This window comes from Agelaius tricolor, unplaced genomic scaffold, assembly GCF_023055355.1.
Source record: "Agelaius tricolor isolate 1412-34295 unplaced genomic scaffold, bAgeTri1.0.p SCAF_8, whole genome shotgun sequence".
Classification (NCBI taxonomy): Eukaryota; Metazoa; Chordata; class Aves; order Passeriformes; family Icteridae; genus Agelaius; species Agelaius tricolor.
In genome coordinates this window covers 27,807,875-27,830,127 of record NW_027269268.1, presented here as the reverse complement: position 1 = coordinate 27,830,127, position 22,253 = coordinate 27,807,875, and the positions used below count along the sequence as shown (strand labels likewise).

The 22,253-nt window shown below is 43.4% G+C and overlaps 2 protein-coding genes across 2 annotated transcripts; one reads left to right on the top strand and one right to left on the bottom strand.

The window, feature by feature from the left end:
- Positions 1 to 2,387: 2,387 nt before the first annotated feature.
- On the top strand, positions 2,388 to 10,335 carry SCRG1 (stimulator of chondrogenesis 1). The gene is made up of 3 exons (XM_071432080.1): positions 2,388 to 2,651; positions 7,199 to 7,467; positions 9,015 to 10,335. Exons 1-3 carry the CDS (start codon positions 2,628 to 2,630, stop codon positions 9,067 to 9,069), a joined length of 348 nt encoding a protein of 115 aa, XP_071288181.1. The 5' UTR covers positions 2,388 to 2,627; the 3' UTR covers positions 9,070 to 10,335.
- A 2,076-nt stretch (positions 10,336 to 12,411) lies between these two features.
- SAP30 (Sin3A associated protein 30) lies at positions 12,412 to 19,576 on the bottom strand. Its single transcript, XM_071432078.1, has 4 exons — positions 18,951 to 19,576; positions 17,533 to 17,655; positions 14,783 to 14,881; positions 12,412 to 12,746 (listed from the first exon to the last, which is right to left on the bottom strand). Exons 1-4 carry the CDS (start codon positions 19,257 to 19,259, stop codon positions 12,624 to 12,626), a joined length of 654 nt encoding a protein of 217 aa, XP_071288179.1. The 5' UTR covers positions 19,260 to 19,576; the 3' UTR covers positions 12,412 to 12,623.
- Between the last annotated feature and the right edge of the window lie 2,677 nt (positions 19,577 to 22,253).

Below are 22,253 nucleotides of genomic sequence, written 5' to 3'. Positions count from 1 at the left end.
ACACAGATGAAGGAGGGTGAAAAAGCAAGATTTCCTCCTGGTTCCCCTGTAGATCCCAGATGCCATGGTAGGGAACAAAAAGGCTGCTGCAGTGTTCAATAGCCCTCTGTCAGAGCTGGCACCCTGCCAGCCTGTGCCAGACACCGGCTGCTGAGCCCACGGGGATGTGGGGCTGGAGCAGAAAGGCCCAAGGAAACTGAAAATGAAGAAAAGGCCATCAGGGCTGGAGAGACAAGGAGCGAGACAGACAGCAGAGAAACAGATATTCAGTGGGTCAGGGGCAAAGTGCAGAAAGGGAAGGAAGGCAAGATCTGGAAGTACTGCTATGCACTCTCTCCCAATGCAGATGCAGGCTCCCCAGCCCTTCCATTCATTTCCCATACCTCACTTTTAACTCCTTAAAGGGTTATTTTACAGCAGTCATAGTGATTTCCTTTTGGGTGGCATTTCGCTGATGAAATTCCTCAAAACTTTTGCTTCCTCCAGATCCCACTTTGTTTCTCAGTCTCAACTCTGTAGCAGCATCACAAGGGAGAAAACTTCCTCTCGTTCCTGGAAGTTTTCAGTGACTGAAAATATCATACATGGAACTATGGAGGAGAGCAAAAAAAACTACCAGCCAAACACCAACTTTGTTTGAACTGTCTTTTCTCAAAATGTATCAAGACATCTCCTGAAGAAAACTATCCCTCACATACTCCAATTTATGTACAAAACTGCCAGCTCACTGGACTGCTGTCCAGACAGAGCTCTGAAAAAGAGTTCTGAAAACACATCTGCTCCCTGGAAAACACAAGAAAACTTAAAAAGAAAACAAGTTAATAATCCTAATACACTTTTTTTACACCTTCTGATAAAACTCTCAAATTACTCAGACCAGAATTGATTTGCAAGTAACTAAAAAGGCATTCCAATCCAGAGCTTCAGCACGCTATGCTCTCTCTCTCTCTTTTCTCCCAGTTTTACCCCTGCTGATATCTAGGCAGTGCCGTGCAGGGCCGGCAGGCTCCCCGCCTGCTCCCTGCTCCCCGGAGAGCGCTGCCCCGGAACACCGCCTACTCCGCAGGCATTACCCTGATCTCATTTAAGGCACGGAACGCTGCGGCCGGGCTCTGCACCAGGGAAGAATTTCTGGAGCAAGGCAGAGGGAGCAGCAGGCGTTTTGTCACCCTGAAAAGGCAAGGCTGCCCTGCTCTGACAGCCACTGCCCGCAGCTATCTCCTCCCTCCGCTATGAAGTGGCCATGTGCGTGTAAGCACAGTGGTAAAAATGTCCTTCCTCACGTTTCTAACCAGAACTAGAGGCAGAGGCACAGCCGTGCATCCTGCTCTCTCCATCCCAGCTGCCCATCTCCAGCAGAGAGCGGGCAGCACCCTGCTGGATGGGAGAACCATGAGTAGGCAGGCTCAGTTTCCAAAGGTTTGCTTCTAAATAAGTGTTTAGAAGTGCCATTTACCCGCTCTCTTTGCTGAGGCAGCAGAACATGGGACGTGCACTTCTTACAGATGCCTGAGCTCAGTTCTGGCAGACAATAAATCAAGCTGAACAAGCACCAAGACATCAAATTGTAAACTGAACCAGCTGAGCTGGGGCACCTTTTTGTACTCCTAACAGAGCTCTGTACTAGAAGCAGACCAACAGACAGAGAAAACTAAACTCTTACAACACAACATCAGAATCAAAACAACACACACAAGAAAAATAGAAGAATTACAGCTCAACAATCATCCCTCTCTATTCCCATTGCAAAATAAGTCCAGGATGGCTGCAGTAGAACAAGAGATAAATTGCAAGAGAAATATGAGGACACATGCTTCACCCTCAAGACTATTTTCTCATTAGTACATAATATTTCAATTCCATTTAAGATTCTTGTTTTTATGGTACCAGATAATTTGATTAATCTGAAGTTAGTCTAAAATAACTTTCTCTGAAATACTCTTCAATATAATGCTTTACCTGTTGATTAAACATTGTTCAGCAAAGAACTTGATAACGTGGCATGCTGTACTAGAAATCTGGTTAAAATAATAAAATAATAAAATAATAAAGGTTTAAATAATAAAGGTTAAAATAATAAAGGTTTTTTTTATTATGTCATTTTCAGAAAACTTGAAAGGATCCCAAAGTCAAAAATTAAAGCACTGCATGAGATTGTTGAGTAGGTCTGTTCTTGTCCACCAAATGCAAAATAAGACACCTGTATAGAAACCATGTTTTTCTGGCTGTGCAACCCCCGAAAACTGCTCCTTCCCATTTCCCCCAGCCTGCTCACACTCCACAAGCAAGACACAGTTATTCCACAGGCTCTTTCCTCTTCTCTTGTTCTGGGTGTTATGCTCTGCTCTTTGAGGAGACACCTTTGCATCAGATCCTGGATGAATTAACTGTTTCCTGCTGGAAGGGATATATTACATTTTTGCCCCAAGACTGGGCTGGCAGTGGCTGAAAGAGGAGCCCATCCTGTGACCCACTGCTGGAGAACAGTGCTCATCACTCACAGGCAGAGTAAGGACAAACAAAGGGCCGTTTGTACAGCATCTCCCATCAGCCCTCCCTCCCTCCTCTCATCCCAGCTCTAGCTCTCTCTGGGTACATCTCAAAGGATACAGCTGCCAAGAAAGTGGATGGGAGTGAACCAGAAGATTAAGGTACGTTTTGCTCCTGCAATTATCCCTGTCTACCTGCTCCTTCTAGTTACAGATTACAGAATTAGAAATACAAATGGGAACATGCAGAAGAAGATTTGGGAGAAGCTGTTATATTGCAGGCAGGAGGTACCATTCAAGACAGTTGCATGGCTGGGATCCAGATCAAAATAATTCTTTTACTATCTTGCTTTTCTTCAAGGTTGGATACTCCATATGAACATCTGAAGTCACTAAATATACTAAATTGCCTTCCAGTGCTCAATATAATATGGAGAGAGGTGTCTTCACAATGAATTGCTGTCTTAAAGAAAACTAATTGGGGTTTCATGAGAACTCAGTTCCTGGAAAGAATCATGGTATTGATGAAAATTACAAAGCAGTAATTCACGGAATTCATCCTCAGTGGAATAGCTGCTGTCCTTACAGTGCACCAACTGTTCAAGCAAAATAGTTGTAACTAATTTTTTTTAATGGAAAAAATTCTTCACAGTATTATCATTTATGCAGTTCTTGTGTAATGATTTTTTAGTAATGCACTAATAAACCTAACTATCAAGCACTAACACCTAAATACTAAATACTCAGCATTTTACAGGTGGTTGTGAAAGGCAGACTTGAAAAATAAATAAACACTAAAATACATTTCATTTTGAATAAGTAAAACAATTTATATATATATATGCTTTTGAAGTGCAACTTCTTAACCTGGTACATGCCACTGGACAAACTGGAAAAGAACTTAGACCAAAAGTGTACCCAATAATGTATTTCTTGTTTTCAACATTAGGCAACTAGAAATACAACCTATTTAAGGGGAAAAGAAGGATATATTTAATGAAGGATTGATATTTTTAATGGTTGATGGACCAACCTAAAAATATTTCTGTTTTCCCAACCATGCAGGATCTCTAGAAGCACCAAAATACACATTTTGTGCCATTTCTCAGTTATCTTCTATCTAACACCTGAGCTCCTACTAATACTGTGTGACCTTTAAAGGACATCACTTCTCATGAACTATTACCCTGCTGTTCTTGGACAAGGAGGCTGAGACCTGGGGTTTGCTCTTCAGTGTGATTACCTCTGCATCTAGCGGATCCAAAGACTCCATGGTGCCAAATTGCCTGGCAAGATCATTCAAACACTCTCAGCTGAACAAGCAGAGACAGCACTAATTCCTGACTCATCATGCATATTCCCAAACTAACCATTTTCCTTTAGGAAAAGCTCCAAATTATTTCAAAGCACTTGTATTCCCAGGTGCATTTGGTGTTAAACTTTACTTACATCACGTCAAAATAATCAAAATAATTAACTGAAAAGAATTTTTGCAAATGCAAGGAACTAATTTTTGGTATTTTTAGATGGCTTTACTCCTGCTAGAATTTGAAATTATCAGATCTTGATAGAGCAAGCTGGTCAGGCTTAGCATGCCTGGCATTGCTATCTTTTCAGAAGGCTTTATAAAATAAAGAACTGTAAGAAGATTCTTGCTGGCAATGAATGAGTCTCTGAGCCACATTAGTGATTGGATTTGTTCATCACATTTTCCTGACTTGTTTTATGAGAAAAGCCTATCTTCTGTGCTATGCCACAGCAGACAATGCCTTTGACACTCATTTTGAAACAAACATGCCCATACTAGCTCTGTTCTTTACCCAGGCAATCAGTGACACTCCAACATCTGTTCAACAGCACTCAGGAAAAGAAGTTGCAGCAGTTTGTCAGACAGAGATGCTGCATCTGAAAGGTCTGCATCGATCCTGTGCAGGGAGCTGATGGAACACTGCAGCTCCTTGGCAACCTTTCATCTGAAAATAGGGACTGCTCTCCCGCAGGAAACAAATACCCATTTGAAGAAAAGCCTTTTCACAAAAAGTTTCTGTTTGGTTATGATCTACAAAAAAAAAAAAAACAAAAAACAAACAAACAAAAAAAACCAGAGGAAATATTTAAGCAGAAACAAAATTATAATTTTTTTCTGAATAATAATAATGTTTATTATTGGTAAAATGCATAACTGGTCAGAGGAGCTGTCTATCCATAGCTGTCCTGCATGTTGACTTAGCTAATACTGATTTTGGCACCCACCCATAAAAACCCTCCTGATGACACACTACAGCAATATGCTATTATTTTTACTAAATGGCAAGAAGTGAGTTACAGAATCACCTTAAAAACTGTAGGTTATGATTTTTGAATCTAGCAATTTGACAGTGTATAGCAAATGCACCTATTTTCAGGATGAATGTGCCTATTTTTCAGAAAGTGAATTCCTACAAATTGTGAGGAGGTAGGCAGCTGGCAACAGAGTCAAATGAGCATTTAGGTTGAACTCCAGGTATGGATAGATCACCTGAATTATTAGAAATTTAAAAAAAGTTCACAAAAGCAAGGTATCATGAATGCCTCATCCTCAGTAAAAGAGTACAGAATAATCCAATCATAAGAAACAAAGGCATAAAACCCCTGCTTCCTAATTTTCTCTTTCATGGAAATTTTCTTCCATTAAATACTTAAATAATTAAGCCAAACTATTTGAACAGAAGATTAAATTTTACTCCCTGACACTGGCATTTATCTAGGTATAGTATCAACAAATTTCTTTTCTTTAAGCATTAGACTTTTCTGAGCAGAACCCTCATAACTAAAGTGTTTATACTCCTACAAAATAAACCCATGAATATAATAATACAGATTCTACACTCAAGTCTAAAAAACACCAGGCAATGTTTACTTTATTTGAGTAGTAGTTTTGAGGTCTAAAACTAATAAAGACAATATGTTATTCAATACTGCACTCTGAGGTAATTAAAAATAGATCCCCAAGGCTCCATAACTAGTAGTTTATAGGAGTCTTCTACTAAGAGTTCCCATACAAGTTCATGGAAACTAAAAGGAATTATTCAATGAATTCTGCGTCTACAACAGAAGCCAAAAAAACCCCAGAAGAGCTTATTCTCACTTCACTCATGTTCTTTAATATATTGGCCACTTTTTAATGTTTTATTTTGCTACTGATGTTCAAAAAAACCCAAGTTTAAATATAAAAATAAATAACTAAAAAGCTTTGAGTTGTTGCATTTTATCCCTAATATGAATCTAAATTTCCAGATTTTCTTACATGGCATTTTACTCATTGGCTAAAGAAATGGAAGATAACTATAGTGGCAAGAAAACTATCTGAGAAAAAATGAGTAAAAAATACTGTAGATTTATATATTTAAAATTTTCGTTTGTTTTTCAAGGGTGATCTCAAGATTTTTTACAAATTCATATTATAGTCATATCTACAGCTGGCATACATCATGTTTTTTCTTATCTAGATAATAGCTCTACCATCTTAACTTCACCTTTGATAGTCTGATTAGATATTGTCTTACACCTTGATAGTCTTTGATTAGATGTTGTCTTACACCTTGTTATTTTTGGGTTAGCCCATTTTAATCTTCAGCCCCACAATGGAGACCAGGGCTGGCCCATAATGTCATGTCAGGGCACCAGTTCCAGAGTGCCAACAAGATGAAGGACAGCAAAGTCTTCCTTAAGTCTTACACAAGAAAAATGAGTACACAGGGAGAGTGCTGGGCAGAGCTGGTCATTCTTTATTTTAATTTTCTGAGCAGAATTCCTGTTTAAATTCAGTTAAGAAAACAGATTCATTTTGTTTGAGCATAAGGAAAGGTAAAAAACCCACTCTCCTAATACCAATAAAAATTCAGCTGAAACATTGTTCAAAAGCCTATTTTGAAAGTGAACGCAAGTTCAAGGATCCAAAGCTTTGTGGCATGGTCAGACTGTGCAGTGCAGCACAGAACAGCAGAGCTCACATTAAACAAAACAAAGGAAAGCCTAGTGGCCAGCAGGAGAGTTTTGCAAGGATAATTTATCCCACCCTTTAAAAAGCCAGTTAAACCATAATGACCTCCAGTAGCAAGACTCAACTAAGCAGTCTGCAGTACTAAAAAAAACCCAATGAAGAAGATTCTCCCTAATGCTGTATCATACCAGAGGCCCGGACAGCAGCACGTGGCAGCCCTGCAGACACTGCTTAATGCCTCAGTTCCTCACACAGCCCATGACACAGGATTCAATCAGCAAGCAGTTTTTCCACAACTCTGATGGGGAAGGATACTATTTATTTTATGTGAGTGACTCTTGTTTTGACAGGCAAAGTGGCCAGGGAGGCAAGGACACACACCCAGACATTTCCCCCTGGTTTGGTAGCAATCGATACAATCACTTACATTGCCAAAAAAACACGGCCAGCTCAAAGCAATTTTCTCAAGGTGAGAGGCCAAAGAAACAACAAAATTGCCAGCATCAGAAGCCTCAATTGGCAATGAAAGGATTCCCAAGGTTGTACAGAAAGTAATGAATATCAATTCTGCTGCAATATTATTTACCTCCTAGGAGAGAACGCTCTCCTGCACTCAGGCTCAAATGACCGAAACTTCACAGGAAAGAAAAACGCAAGGCAGGAAGCAAATGAGGGAAAGAGCCCTGTGCAGCAGCAATACCGTGTCACATACCTCGTTTCTCTTTAGCACCCTGCTGTGGGAAGCTTGGCAAACATGAAGATGCTCTGGATGCTGCTGCTGCTGCTGCTGAGCTCCCTGCCGGGTACCCCTGCGGTGCCTGCCCAGCGCCCTTCCTGCTACAAGCGGCCCCTCCAGGAGCGCAGCTGCCACAGCATCCCCGCGGGCAGGGACAGCCTCCGGCACGTCCAGGATGCTCTGCCACATCACTTCTGGGAAGGGAAGGGCTGTGAGGTGATCTGTTACTGCAACTTGAATGAATTGCTCTGCTGCCCAAAGTAAGATGACACGCATTTCATGTAAACTCATATAGTTCTTCGCAACTGCCCGTTATATTTCCATCATTTTTATTTCCATCGGTTTCCATACACAGAATAGGCTATCATTTTAAAGCAATTCCTCACTTCAGATGGTTTGAAATGATATCAAGATATAGCCAATTTTCTGTTACTGTCAGTTTTGAGGATTTGTTTTTCAGGGGCTCACCTAGGACTTGCTTAGCATATTTTGTAAACCTTCCCGTCCTATTAACAGGGAATTCAGCATTTGAATCATCACCCAACTTTTGACTCCTCTGTTTGATCCAAACTAAGAATAACTACATCAACCACTTATTCTGAGCATTTTACAATGAAGAAGTTTTCAGGACCACAAAAAAAAAAACAAACCCTATTTGGTCCCTGTTCTATGGAAGAGAACTGTATTGCTATTCTAAACTGCATGCACATAAGTCAGTTGAACAAGTAATTCTGTAAAAGTAGCTGTTAAAAGCAGAAAAAACAAAGGAGGGGCACAGGGGTTCCCATATACTTGTGTAAGGCAAGGCAAAGGTTGAGCCCAAGAACACCAACACCTCCCTGGCTTCCTTGCACTGCTGACAAAGCTGAACAGTGAAGTTCTCACTGAACTTTGGTTTTTGTTGTTGTTATATAGAAAGAACATGACTGAATTAAAGAAACACCATCAGCCCATACTGGTTTTAGGTAATAAAATGTATTAAGAGGTATTATTTCGTTCAGGTCTTCAGCAACATTTTCTTCAGTAAATTTGGATTAGAAATATCAACAGTTCAAAACTTACTAATACTTCAGAGGCACCAAAACGTGATGGCATTATATAGGCAAGCAAAAATTATTTTTTTATATGTGCTCCTCTTAATACTCATTTCTCAAGTCCCCTAAAATCCAATAAAGGCAACTTTTCAGCACTCCTGTAGGGGACTCAAGTTGAACCAAGCGGGAAAGACTTCTAAAGCTAAAAACTTCAAACTGAGAGCAGGGTTTAAGATTTTCATCTTTCACTTTCCCTGAAACCAGATATAGTGTCCTCACCCTGAATCACACCTTGGGTCTCTAGCTTCAACCTTTGAGCAGCATAGTAAAGCCTCTTCCTTTGATAAAAATACGGAAGAAATACTCCTTCCAGCACCCTGAGGTACACAGGACCTGCTTTGCATCTGTGCTCTCAGGACAAACTGCACTAAAACAGTATGTGTGCACATGCCAAAGTCCTTTATTTTGATAATATAACCTATTTGGTAAGTTTATTTTCTCAAAGTTAAAATACCAGGGTGGAGTTCTGCCACCCATTCAGCCAATGAAGATTTGGTCACTGCTCCCACAGCAGGCTAGCAGAGGTAGAAATACAGGATCTTCATCCAGATCTGCAGTTGCATTTGCATTGCTGGAAGGACATCCCACAAACACAGTAATCCCACATACATCATGATACATGCTAAAAAATACCCACAGTGGGAAATGCATGTCATATTAAAGCTCTAATAAACAATGATCTAATTGTTTCAATATGTGATCCTATCTTTCAGGGATATTTTCTTTGGACCAAAGATATCTTTTGTGATCCCCTGCAACAGTCAATGATTCGGGTCTGCAAGTGAAGATAACTGACATCATTCTACGATCATGTAATAATGTTTTCAAGGGTAAAACAAAACTACCACCAACAAAAAAAAACTTCCTTTCTAATCACAAGCCACTGCCTCAGTTTACACTGTAAAAAGAATTTCCTTTCCATACCTTTATAGAATATCAAATACCTAAGAAGTTTTCTTTTCAAATCTGGTAGCTGACCTAATTTCCATAAAGCCATTTCCATGGTTTAACAGACTGTACGAGCTCTTATGTATATTGTATACCCCAGCAAAAAGCATAACTCTTCTTATTCAGCACAATATCCTTAGTTAGTCTGGATAAAGAAACCTCAAGCCTAAGCCTTCATGTTGTTAGGAACATGACTCTCAGAGCAACTTATGGCACTGCAGCTTCCTATTCCATTATTGCCATCACACTTTTAATGCCATTTTAAGCTGAAGCCACTCAATCCCTGACACTTCTGAAGAAAAGCTCCCATGTTCTGTTTAGGCATCTTGAAATACATGCACATAAAAAAGGCCTGTATTTCCATATTTGACAGTATTTCACTGGAATTAAAAAAAAGAGTAAAAATTGACGTACACAGTACTAAAGCACACTTGGGTCTTGTGTCTACCTGGTCACCTGCCTTGACTATGCCATCTCTGAACACTTAAATTGCTTAATCTTAGCAGTGAACATTTAAAAATATTAGAACAACAGATTTTTTTATTCAAGCTCTGTTTGAAATACAGTACTCCAAAGTAAGTTAAAATGCTGGCTTTTTTAGGCTAGCCCTGTAAGGCAATAGATACAGAAAACACAGAGATAATCATCTTAATATTTAAGAAGTATTGTGATCTATGAGATAGATACAGAGAGATAAATTTTGACCATTTTTCTGTTACATGGCAATCTGTATTGGCACGTGTTGAGAGGTGACCACATAATTTTAAGCAGTCACCTGAACAAGCCAGGCTTATAGGCAGCAAGCCTGACTTGCTGCTTTACACTTATAAACTCTTTAGCTATCAAGCCAGTCCCATGGAAAGTGTGCAGTACTGAAGGAACTGTGCAGTTCCTCTCTACTCAAAAAATGCACTGCTCACCCAATAACCTTACACCTTGGCCCAAACTGCTATCACCAGCTTACCATGCTTCCTTCATGTGTCAGTATAAAATATCACCATGACTGGTCTTCTTGCTAGTAAACAAGGGTTGGATACTGGGGGAGGGGTTGATTATACACAGCCAATAATAAATGTTTCAAGTAAATCTGTGTGTACTATTTTTGCCCTACTGACTGTTTAACAGTTTGTCACCAGGCTTTTTAAGCCTCATTTGTGTAATTATTCAAGCAGAATAATTTGGGCTTCCTACCAAATAATCAATTGATAGTAAAATAAACCCCATAACTCTGGCAACCCAGAGAAAATATCCAAAGTCAGTGCTCTGCAAAAAAAACCCCAAAACCTATGGTATGTGCTCTTGTGTAAAGTCCTCTACAAGCTTCTAGGGTAGGTAAACTTCTGTTGTTTGTGCCATCTAGTTTCTACAAGAATCACATTGCATATGCCTGGCATTCACAGCTTGGCAAAACAGCTGTAGCAAAAAAAAGTTAAGGCAGATACAAGGCTGGGTACTAAAGCTGGTGGCTTTCAGTTAAAATTTCTTCCAAGACTCCTGGAAAATCCACAATCCACAACTTTGCCACTTTCCACATGCAGCAAGATAGGGTCAACTTAAGTTACTATTTTAAAACTGACAAATAGAAACTTGCTTTTGTTTCTTTCCCTACTCTCCTTCCTTCACACAACTTCATCTACAGGTCCTGCCAGGCCTAGGTGAGAACATTCAACCCTGTCATGCACTCAGAAGAAAACTCTTTATCCTTTGGATGTGCTATCCATGACTAGGTTCCCTGGCTTTTTATGCAATTTGCACTTTGAAGGTAAGAAGCTTGATTGTGTGCAAAGGACATCTAGTAAACAAAATGACGGTCCCTATAGTGAAATGGCCACGAAAACATATCTTCAAAGAAGCACCAATTTCAGCTGTTACTAGCTAGATATCACTGTCTTGAACTTAGGCCAGCACTGCAGAACTGTATTGTGGAAATAGATAAGGCAGTACAAGTGAAAGAAATCACACCATTGGGAAAGCAGCCAGTCTGAGGTTAGGGTTTATCATCATTCAGTTCTATGCAAGCCTCACAGGTCAAAAAAAGCAAAGTGAAGCATCTTAGTTGTAGTGATGCCAGTAGAGTAGTAATTTTCAAAAAAACTCAAAAGATTAACATCAAGCAGATTAGATCACAGACATACTGCTTTCTTATTTTTCCCAAATTAAGGAAAAGCTTATACACATCTGATAAGGTGGGGAGTTGCAATGAATGCTAACTGGACCAGCTGAAGCCATGTACTTCTCAGCTTCAAGATAAAAACTATTTTCCCTCAGCTGTTTATTCATCCTACGTGCACGGCTTTAAGCAGAAAGAAATCATATTCCATACACCACACATTTAGACTGGCACAATAGTTGCAACACAAGAAGTCATTCATAACACCATCTTCAACATCAGAGTTTTCTAAGACAATCATTTAAAAGCATAAGTATTGCTGGATATTGTTCTCCATAAGCTACCATGAGTTTTGGGTTTATTGAGAGGGGGTTATTCCTTTTAGACAGGCCTGAGCTAATCCATGCAGTGGAAAAGAAGCAGTGTGCCTGTTAGAAGAGGCTGTATTGACCCCACACAGGCTCAACTCTCATTCTCCAATTAAGTTCTTAGCAGCAGTCCATGCAGACAAATGGAGAAGTCAGCAGGTAAAGGATTTCTCACTGAGTCAAAGGATTTCTCAGCACAGTAAGCTGCAGCAGTCTCTTCTGTACTTACAGCTTTGAAATTCAAGAGCTGCATTTTTTTCCATTTTAATATAGGAACAGGAAGGCCTCAGTGCTCGGAAGCACGTATCTCAGCAATGACACAATGAATAAACAAATCAGAAAATCCTCCAGTACTTGTTTCCAAAGGGGGAAAAAATTGTTACTCAGCCATTTCTGCCCAGCTAAGAACAGAACTGGCACTTAAAACCTTTTACCTTAGGAAAAAGAACCTATTGCCAAGTCTGCTACAGCTTTTTTTTTTTTAAAGGCATTGCATCATAAGCACTTGAGGTACACTTATAAATATATCCTTGGCACATTTCAATTGAAAAATATTTTAATATTATTACATAGTTCATTAAAGCTTAACTATTAGGTACAAGTATCATAGAATCACAGAATATGCTGAGCTGGATGGGACCTGTCAGGATCGAGTCCAACTCATTAAAATTACAGACACACCCATTTGAGCAACAATATCAGTGATATTTATTTAAAATACTTTTGCTGAGGAAATTTGTTTCATAAGAGATGGTTTTCAAACAAATCAGCAAGGTTATGAAAAATAAAACAGACAAACTCTCTCAGGAGAAAAAGTTACAAAGAAAGCTTTTGCATATCAACAAAACCTCAGTCTTTTCATTTGCAGCCTGAGTCTCAGTCCCAACCTTTTCTGCCTAATGAATCCCACTATCCATCTTTAGATCTGGTTTGTTCTTGTCATTCTTCACTGAGTAGATGAAGTATGTTAAGGTGTCCTTTTCATTCACTGGAATTGTCCTAAAGTGGCAGCCAATTATCTATAAAGGAAGAATGCAAGGAAATTAAATAATCACTCTTACATGCAAAAACTGAAGATTAATATTTAAATGTACTACATTCAAGTTTAAAAGACTGATTAAGAACTTTACAAAAAAGGAAATTTTGCCTCTCTTCAGAAGTCTTCAGTAGTCATAAAAAGGTAAACAGGAACTATTTTACTGATAACTGTGAACTAAATGTAGCAGATTGTACCCCTAATTTTCAAAGTAAAAAGCTGAGAATTTTTTCAGGGAAAAAACCCTCAAAGCTATCAGAACAATCATGGGACTACCAGTACATTTGTTTAGTTAGAGCTTGAATATAACAGGTAATGACTATGGAATATCAACAGTGACAGTACAATTATGAGAGGCAACTGCTCTCCACTCAACTTGGGAGGTGGTGTCTGCATCAAATCACATACAGAAACATTTAACTCAACACAAGAATTACCAGAAAATTATAACCGAACATTCAGCTCTTCAAAACAAAGATATTAATGAAAATTCACCATGCTGTAACCATTGAAATATAACAATCTGTAAGCAGTTCTTGAATCACTTGTCATTTCAGCAGTCTTTCCCTTCATCAAAATAAACACCAGCTTTAAAAGAAAGTTGCAAAATACTGTAACTGAATCTGTTCTCTGGCTCTTTGCCAGACTGGTAGATTTAAAGGATGAAGTGAAAAACATGGGACTGCTCACTTAAGCACCACAGGATATGTGTGGGATAAATGGATAAATGTTCAGCCTAACTAAAAAATTAAGAAACTTTCTAAACTCTACCCCAAAAGCATTCACAGAGAAGCAGTTTGACACAGCAATTTGAAGTGAATTTTCAGTAACAGCCAGAGCAGTGTCTATGGTATGTTAGGACAGATTACAAGGAATCAAATGTACTGTGTATTAAGGAAGCTCTGTGGCTATGGCTCACAAATACCTGCAGGTCAGTCAAATCAAGCATGTGGCAGGGCAGCATTGCCCGTGCACACCATGCAGCACTGGAATAACCTAGTGCAAGTATCCTGTGAGATGTACCTAAAGCACACCCTGCAAAACACCAGTTGTGCAGAACAAAAACTGCCTGTGCTTGTTCAATTCACAGTCCTTCTAATTCAAGAGCTAACCTAGATATAAGCAAATGGAAGACTGATTTTGCATTCTCACACTTAGTGGCAGCAGGGCTATTCCTTTACAGTTCAGCCTTAGGATCACCCATACCTTTAAGAGCCTTGTCTTTAATCCGCACAGATTAAGGAGAGATGAAAACAGTGTCTGCACTTAAATACAGCTGAATGTATCACTGCACAAAAATGAAAAATCAGTAGCTATACCTTCCTGTTAAGATCACCAGCTCTTCCACTTATTTACATCAATATGCTGTGACTGCACCTTTGCAGCACTAAAGAACTCCTTTAAAATAGCACTCATGTGAAGCAAAGATGCTAACATACAGCTGTACTGACATGCAGCTTCAGCACTTCTGGAAACAGTAAATTCCATGTAATTCCAGTTTTCTGACAGCAGATTCCAGTGGTTTTAACAGAATTAATTATCAACAGAAGCATGTTTTTTCACGCTTCTGTACTTTACATATACAGAAACCTACGTTTGCAGTAACTAGCTTTTTAAAGCAAAGTCTGAACCTCACCAGAACTTCACTGACAGCTCTCAGTTTCTAGTTCTTTTCAGCAGGACATTTCAGGTGAAGCTGTGATTGATGCACAGACAGAATAAATCCGTGATTCTATGACATTCAGGGGCATGAAGACCATCTTACTGCTCCAGCTCCACACTGTTTACAAGCAGCATATACTCCTTTGGGAAGTTAAGAGTCCCTCCTCTGGAAAGAGCTTTTACTTTTGATTTACTTGGCTCAGGAGCTGTGGCCAATGAAGGAAGCTAGATAAGCAGCTCCCTTTTGTTCTCCTAAAATCCAGATTATATAGGCACTTTATGCAAGGATCACAGTGCATAGAAAACCACATGCCACAGCAAGTTGCATTTTCTATTATGGGAAACACTCATACATACTTCAACAAGCTGTGCTTTGTTAAGTCCCGGTCTGGTCTGTAGCTTGAAGTGTCTTTTGTACCTTCGAAGTGTGTTTACTTGTAACTGATATAAATCAACCTAGAAGAAAAGAGGGGGAAGGGGAAGAAAACAATCTAATATAACTGAAAAAAATTCAGTCATTAATAGTTCGTCTTGCAAAAGCATTTTGGAAAATCACGATACACAAGTGTAAACAGTCAGCGCAGCAGATGTCATTTTGACAAAAAACAAACCTTCCAGCAGAAAGGAAAATAGCCCAGCTCAGTTTAGGAGTGTTTTGTTCTTACTGAGCATGCCTCTACCTCCCTTTAGCTGTGGACATTATTTTGAACTCACTATTGTACTCGCATCCATTCTGGATTTTTTGTTTGCTTCCCAGTTCCAGCATGATAACACAAGCCCAATAGCAACTTTTACATAACATCTATAAAAATGCTGATCCAAAGGAGGATCAGCATCTATACTGTATATTGAGCCATTATATCATTACCCTATACTGTAATTTCAGCCATTAAATCTTATGCAGATTACATACAAGACACCATGCCCCATGAAAGATATCTGCACCATGAAAAAGCACATATTAGAGTCAGGACAGAGTCTAGAGCACAAGCATTCTTGGCTTGAGGTGAGGAAAGAAAACAACTGCTCTTGCTCTCCAAATGTATCCCTGCTACACAAGCAATATGCAGGAGTTATGTGCATAGGCATAAATGTCCAAAATTCTTTCTCAATGTCATTCAACAGTTGAGAGAATTACACAAAGTCCTCTCAGGGACACAAATACACAGCCTTAATCCAGTACTCTGTCAGTTTTGAATCCCATGTTCTCTGATCAGTCACTTCTCCCAGCAACAGCTTACCCTTCCCATCCTCCCTGACAACCTAAGAGAGCTTAATCAGATGACTGAGTGGGAGAGCAAGCTCAGAAAGCAGGCTGAGTGAGAAATTCTATTAGGTCAGTTGCAATTACAGAAGTAATTCTCCAAATTCACTGCATTAAAGATTGATGAAGGCATTGAAGGCATTCACCTTTGCTTTAAATTCATTTAACAGCCTCACTGCAGAACACTGAGAACAGCAGTGCTACTGCACACTTGGCAACCCGGCCAGGCCTGAAGTGAGGTCACCTTGCAAGATAAAGGATGGTATCCTTTGGTGTTTCTAAAGTTTACATGGCATTAAATTACCCTTCCCAAGTCACAGTGGGGAAGCCACCCTTGCAGCATCATGCAAAGGAGGAGCAGCAGCTTTTCACCAAGCCCCAGAAGCTACCAGTACTGCAGAAGTTTTTTTCCTCATGTAGGAATTGTTTCCAACCAGTAAAGAAGGTCATGACTGAGATGGAGCAGGAGAGCCTTACAACTCTTCAGAAGAATGATACTTTTCTCCTTAGCAAACTGGGTAATAATTGAAAATAAAGGTGGTCAAGGGCAAACAAGTATCTAAGGCATACAGGAATTACAAGGAATGAACATACTGCCCTTGTCCAAACAGCCAGCTGACACTCCTCAAAAACAGTTCCCAGATTTCTTTTTTGTAACACTACTGTTAAGGGGGAAAAAAAGCTTGTTTTCTTGTTCTGGAGATATCCATCAGTTGTGACATGTTTTATAATCCTGGCATAAGAAAACAAAACAGGCTTCCAGGAGAGCTGCAATTACGCAGTGTGAGAGAGCTACCTGAAGTCACTCACAGCACTAGCTTTAGACAGAATTTTCCAAGAAACAATCCCAGATATTTAACAGACAGACAACACCACCCAGCATCAAACTACTTGCAATCTCCTAAAATCCTCTTAGCCAGAGCCTTCAGACTGGAGCCTCGTGCCTAAAGGCACAGATTCCTGCACAAAGTTTCCTGCTTACTTGCTGTTATCTGCAGATACTGACCATAAGGATGTCATTAAATTAACACTTACAAAGCAATTTCTGAAGAATGTTTAAACAATCCCTGTCAGAAGGGACCACGTAGGCATAACAGCCTCTGCTCAAAATTATCACACTGTGGAGCACCTGCTAAGCAACGTTGTAGCAAAAATAACCCAGAGCATGTGTAAGAAAGAGAGCCTTATGTTAAAGACCGACCCATTATACCATGAAAAAAGTTGAACGCTTTAGTTCCCTTATTTTAATGGGTCAGATTTCACTGATGTGCAGTGGAGAAAACAGGTTGAGAAGACATGGTATTTCTCTACTCCACTCCTTCCCAGCAGAGCTCCCCAAATGGCTCTTCCCCCCACAGTGGGGCAGAAACAAAGCTACCATCATTAAACTCTCAGTCTTAAAAGTGACTAGGGCAATGGAGTAATTGCCAAGAACCATCTGCAATACATTTAGCACAAAAGGGACAGAATAGAGAAGCATTTATATCCCAAGCATTATGTGCAATTCCCTTCAGGTTGTCAGCTCCTGTAAAACACAAGAGCTCGGAGGTATGTGGCAAAGCGCTAAGGAGGAGGAAGCTGAAAACAGTAGATTTCTGAGAGAACCATCAGACACTTAAAAATAGAGACTCTTGTTCATTGTACTCTGCACCATTTAATCAGAAAACATTCCACAAAACTCAGTTAAATTCTGTTATATTAAGAACAATGCAAATCAAAGATCTTCCCTTTCCCACGTGTAAGATAAGCTGTAGAAGTGGGAGAGTGGTGTTGGTGCGGATTCGGTGTCATTAAGAAGCTTAACACGGTAACTCGAAAAAACCCCAAACAACTGTTTAGCTACCTCTGGAGTGTCGATGTCTTGCACTGGTGAATCACCATCATCATCGCTGCCTTTCCTCTTTCTTCTATTTCTCACACTCTGAATTAAATTTTTGTGGAAGTCACAAATGTACAGATGTCTTGCCTAGAAGAATAAAACGGCATCTTTCAATCAAACCCACGTAGTGTATCTCCCAGACTAGAGCGCACGAAGACAGACAACCCTTAAGCACTCACAGCCACATTAACAGGGTTGAGGAAGCTTTTCTACTGGCTTCTTCCAAAGGGAGAGTGTGCTGCGCTGCAGCTCCCTGCCGGCGGCTGGGCCCCGAGCTGGCTGTGCTGCTGCAATGGGCCGATGCAGCAGTGCCAGGCTGTGGAGCCACGCAGCACAGCCCTCCCTCCTTCCCTCCCAGCCTCCGGCCGCGCATCGCACCGCGGGGGCCGGGCAGCACGCAAACAAAAAACAAGCTCTCCGCTTTCTCTGCAGGGCCGAGAGACGGCTCTCATTTCCCCAGCTATATCCTCCCGTCCTTGTTTTACTTCCGCTACCCGGCGTGATCACGCAACACACTTATTTTTACTTTCTTTATTTTTAACAAGTTTCCCTTTCGTGGGGATCTGCACGCTTTGGGAGATCTCGGCCCGTACGAGCCCGGAATCCCCAAGTCCGCGTGTTTTCAGGGCAAATAAGAGCACGGGGCAGCGTTCGGGACGGGCTGCACAGCGGGGCCGGGGTCTCTCGGGGCGCACGCAGCCCCGGCCGGGCGCAGGGCGCTCCTGCCGGCCGCCCCACGCTGCAGCCCGCCTTGCCCTCCCCTCCCGCGGCACCCGGCGAGGGCGGGCGCTCTCCCGGCTCCCGGGCAACCCGGCCCGCGGGAAGGCGGCCGACCCCCGCCCTGCCCGGCCGTGCCGAGCCGAGCCGCGCGGGGCCCGATGGCTGCCGAGCGGAAGATGAAGCGGCACGGGAGGAGACGTGCGGCGCTGCAACACGAGGCGGGGCGGCGAGCGCGGCCCTCGCCAGCAACACAGACAAACTAGCGCGCCGGGAGCCATGCAGGCTGCGCTCCGCTCCGGCGAGCAGCGGCGCTTCCCGGCCACGCTCACCCCGCTCCGGCTACAGGAGGGCACACGCAGTCGATGCCCGGGCTCCTGGGGCTAGAAGAGACCCCAGGAGCAGGCAGGAAAGGCGGGCGCTGTCCCTCGCCCGGAGGGACTTTCAGCCAGCGCTCCTGCCGCGCCAGCCAAACTCGGCCGTGCTACGGAAAAGAGGTGGGAAGGGGGAACGAACACTTCCCCGCCGCCAAACACCCCTCCTTCCCCACTAAACTTGATTAAAAGTCCCCTGGCCAACTAAGACACAGACACAGCGACCAACCGGCCGCTTTTGTCCGCCCGCCCCGCCGGCTGCTCTGGCGCGTCCTCCCCTCGCGGACTTACGCTCTTGTCCAGCTCGATCTTCACCTTCTTCTGCGAAATGCTCTTCTGGATGCGCTTGCTGAAGCTGGCGTTGCCGGCGGCGCGGCCGCATCGTTCCCCCTCCTCCCGCAGGCAGCACAGCTGCCCGGCCCCGGGGCCGCCCGCGCACCCGCCGCCAGCCGAGCCCGCGGCGGCGGCGACGGCCGGACCCAGCCCCGGCGGCGCTGGCGGCGGCGGCACCTCCACGGCGGAGCCCGCATTGCCCACCACCGCCGCGGCGGCGGGGTCTGCCCCGCGCTGGGTCACCTCCTCGGGGGCGAAGCCGTTCATACCCGGCGCCACCTCCGCGGCCGGCGGGATCTCGCCCCGCACCAAACTTCCCCGGCGAGGCGCCGCGGCCCGGCGGGGGGCTCCCCGCTCCCTGCCCGCCTCGCTTCAGCGGCGGCACCGGGGCGCAAGCTCGCCCTGGAGGGCGGTCAGCCCGCGCGTCGCGGGAAGGACTCTCCCCGCCAGCAGCGGCCGGCCGAGCCCCGCGACTACCGGAGCAGCGGCGGCAGAGCCCCGCGGGCCGCCCCACTTCCTCCTTCCCCCCCTGTCATGTGGAGACTCTTCAGCTGTTTCCTATGTAACAACAGCAACCTGCCGCCCCGCCCCGCCCGCCCGCCGCGCATGCCGGCTGCCGCGCGCGGCCCCACGGGAAGCGCAGTCCCTGCCCCGGCCGGCGCGGCCGCAGCGCCCGGGGCACCGCGCGGCGGCGGGAGTGCGGCCCAGCCATCGCCAGGGGCAGGACACGCTGCGGCCGCCGCTGCTTTTACCCGCGCCGCGCTCCGCTCCCTTTTCCTCCCAGTCTGGAAGCTGGGCCCGCTGCGTCAAGCTCTCTTTTCCCCCTTCCCGCGCCTCCCCGGCAGCTCCGTCGTGGGATGTGAACGTGGAAGGGCAGCCCCGGAGAGTGTCGCGGGTCGGAGCTGCCGCCGGCACGGCCGAGCGCGTACCCGCGCTCCTAGCGACGCGGGGCCGGCGGCCTCCGCCGCCTCCTGCCGGGTCTCGGCGGCGCCTCGCTGTGCCGCAGCGGCTGCCCCCGTTCACTTGTTCTCTCTCTAGTGTTTTAGCCGCAGTCGGCACTGCTTGCGCTGCTCTTTTCGGACCGTCTGTCTCCTGCCTTCTCTCTCGGCCTCTTCCTTCCCTGCCTCCTTTCTTTCCCGCTGACTGTCGGCCATGGCCGGCAGCGGCTCCCGCTGCCCGGAGAGGACGGGCGGGCTCTGTGCGGGGCTCCTGCCGCTCCGCCTGCGGGAGGCAGCTCCGCGGGAGCCGCAGCGCAGCCGGTGGCTGTGCGTCTCTCGGCAGAAAACAAACGGAGCTCCGGCCTTTGTTAGAGCTGATTTTACAACATGCGTAGTCAGGGCTCCGTCCTGCGTTCCTGTGGCAAAGCCCTCTGAAGACAAAGGCGACTTAGAGTGCGAGTTTCCAGTTTTGTCATTTAAAAGGACTTTCTGTTAGTAAAGGTGACTGTAACAACAGAAAACCCTTGAGAATGCAGAATTATTTTCGCTAATGATGCAAGACCTTGCTGTGCATACGACTAGGTAAAATAGACGTTCTGAGAATACTTGACAAAAGCAGGTATTTTTAGTTTTGAGGCTTTACAAAGCTACATAAGAGATGCATTGGTATTAAATCATTTAACAATTCAGCTGTTGACAGCAGAGTGGCAAAAGCAGCAAGCTCTGATCTACTGTCCTTTCAAGCACATTCAAAGGAGGCACAAGGAAGGGAGAGGTTTTGCTTTCCCTTTGAACTCCCGCAAATATTCCTTTAAATCTCAGAAGCGGCATCTGAGCTGAGCGTGCTCAAAGCGCAATGATTTAATCGCTGAAATATTTGACCGTATCGCTTGCTGTGCATTTCCAGCTTGAAGAAGGAGAGAAGTAGCAGGGAGGCTGGTGAATAATTCAAGGAGACACAGATCCTGCGTAAGCCAAAGTTCTGCCTGAGCCGGGGACACGATTATAGAGCAGTTTCAGTTTGTGCTGCAGATGGCTCCTTAATCTGATTGCGTAACCTGGTATTAGAGAATAAGGGTCGGTCCCACTGCCGCAGCTGAATGATGGATACAGTAACTGAAGCTGCACTGAGCTAAAGTCACAGCAGTTATCCACGGGGCACGTTCCAGTGATTAGCCAGAGGAATAGGTGGAGAGTTGGAAAAAATACTGAACTCTGCTTTGTTATCAGCCAAGCTGAAGACTGTATAATACCTAAGTTTAATTCCATGCTCTGCTGCTGAGCAATCTCAGGCAGCAAAAGTTTAACTCACTATTTCAGTTTATTGTGATTTCAAACTTTTGAAAACTATAATAATGTTAAGATAAAGAACAAAAACCCCAATAACAATCAGAGCAGATGTTAAAATCTGGGAAAAGTGGGACAAGGGTGAGTTCCAGGAATTCTTCAGTGGAAATCTGGGTCATGAATAGCAATTTCTAGACTCTTGGACTATGTCTTTTGAGGTCCTTTTGTTTTTTTGGTTTTTTTTTTTCAGATGGATTTGACCTTACTGTGAACATAAAATATGTCTATCTGGGCCTGGCTGCTGTTTGGTTTGATGGAAAGATCACTTGTGCATTTTAAATGTTTCTGATCCTCTTTGTTCAGTTTGGGAGCAGTTAAAAGCCTGATTATGTTACCCAGCCTTGCTTGCCAAGATGCTAATTTATAAGTGTAATTTCAAGTAAAGTAGTATCATAGTTTCATGATTAGGTCACGATAAGAGAGTCGTGGGACTTAGAAAGATGGTTCTGGTTCAGCTGTAAGCTGCTCGTTTTCACACCTGTGCCCTGTGCCTCTTTGTGCCCATAAAAACATTGCTGTGGCTGCACAGCAAACTCTGTTGGTTACAACTAGGCTAGCAGCAAGAAAAGTCGTTTGGATTTAATCCTGATCTGCTTTACTGCTCAGTTGCAGGATGCCCCAGCACTCAGGATGGTGCAGTAGAAGGGCAGGACTGTGACTGGGGATGACCACCTCATTTGGTATGAACGCCTGCTTACAGTAACAAAGAAATCATGTCACTTTTAATCTTGCATCACATGTGGGATGAAAAATACAAAGAGCTGCAGCTTCACGGGCTTATCAGACAGTATGAAGCTTACTTACTACAAAATGGATTTGCAAACTTTCATGAAGCTTGGGCTACATGAAATAAAAAGAAAAATCATTGTGGAGTATATTGTCTAAAATTACAATTTTTTAACATAAACTCTAGTACTGGGTACTGTAAGCATTCAGATATAAATAAAGCATGTATGGGGACATATTTTAAATAAAC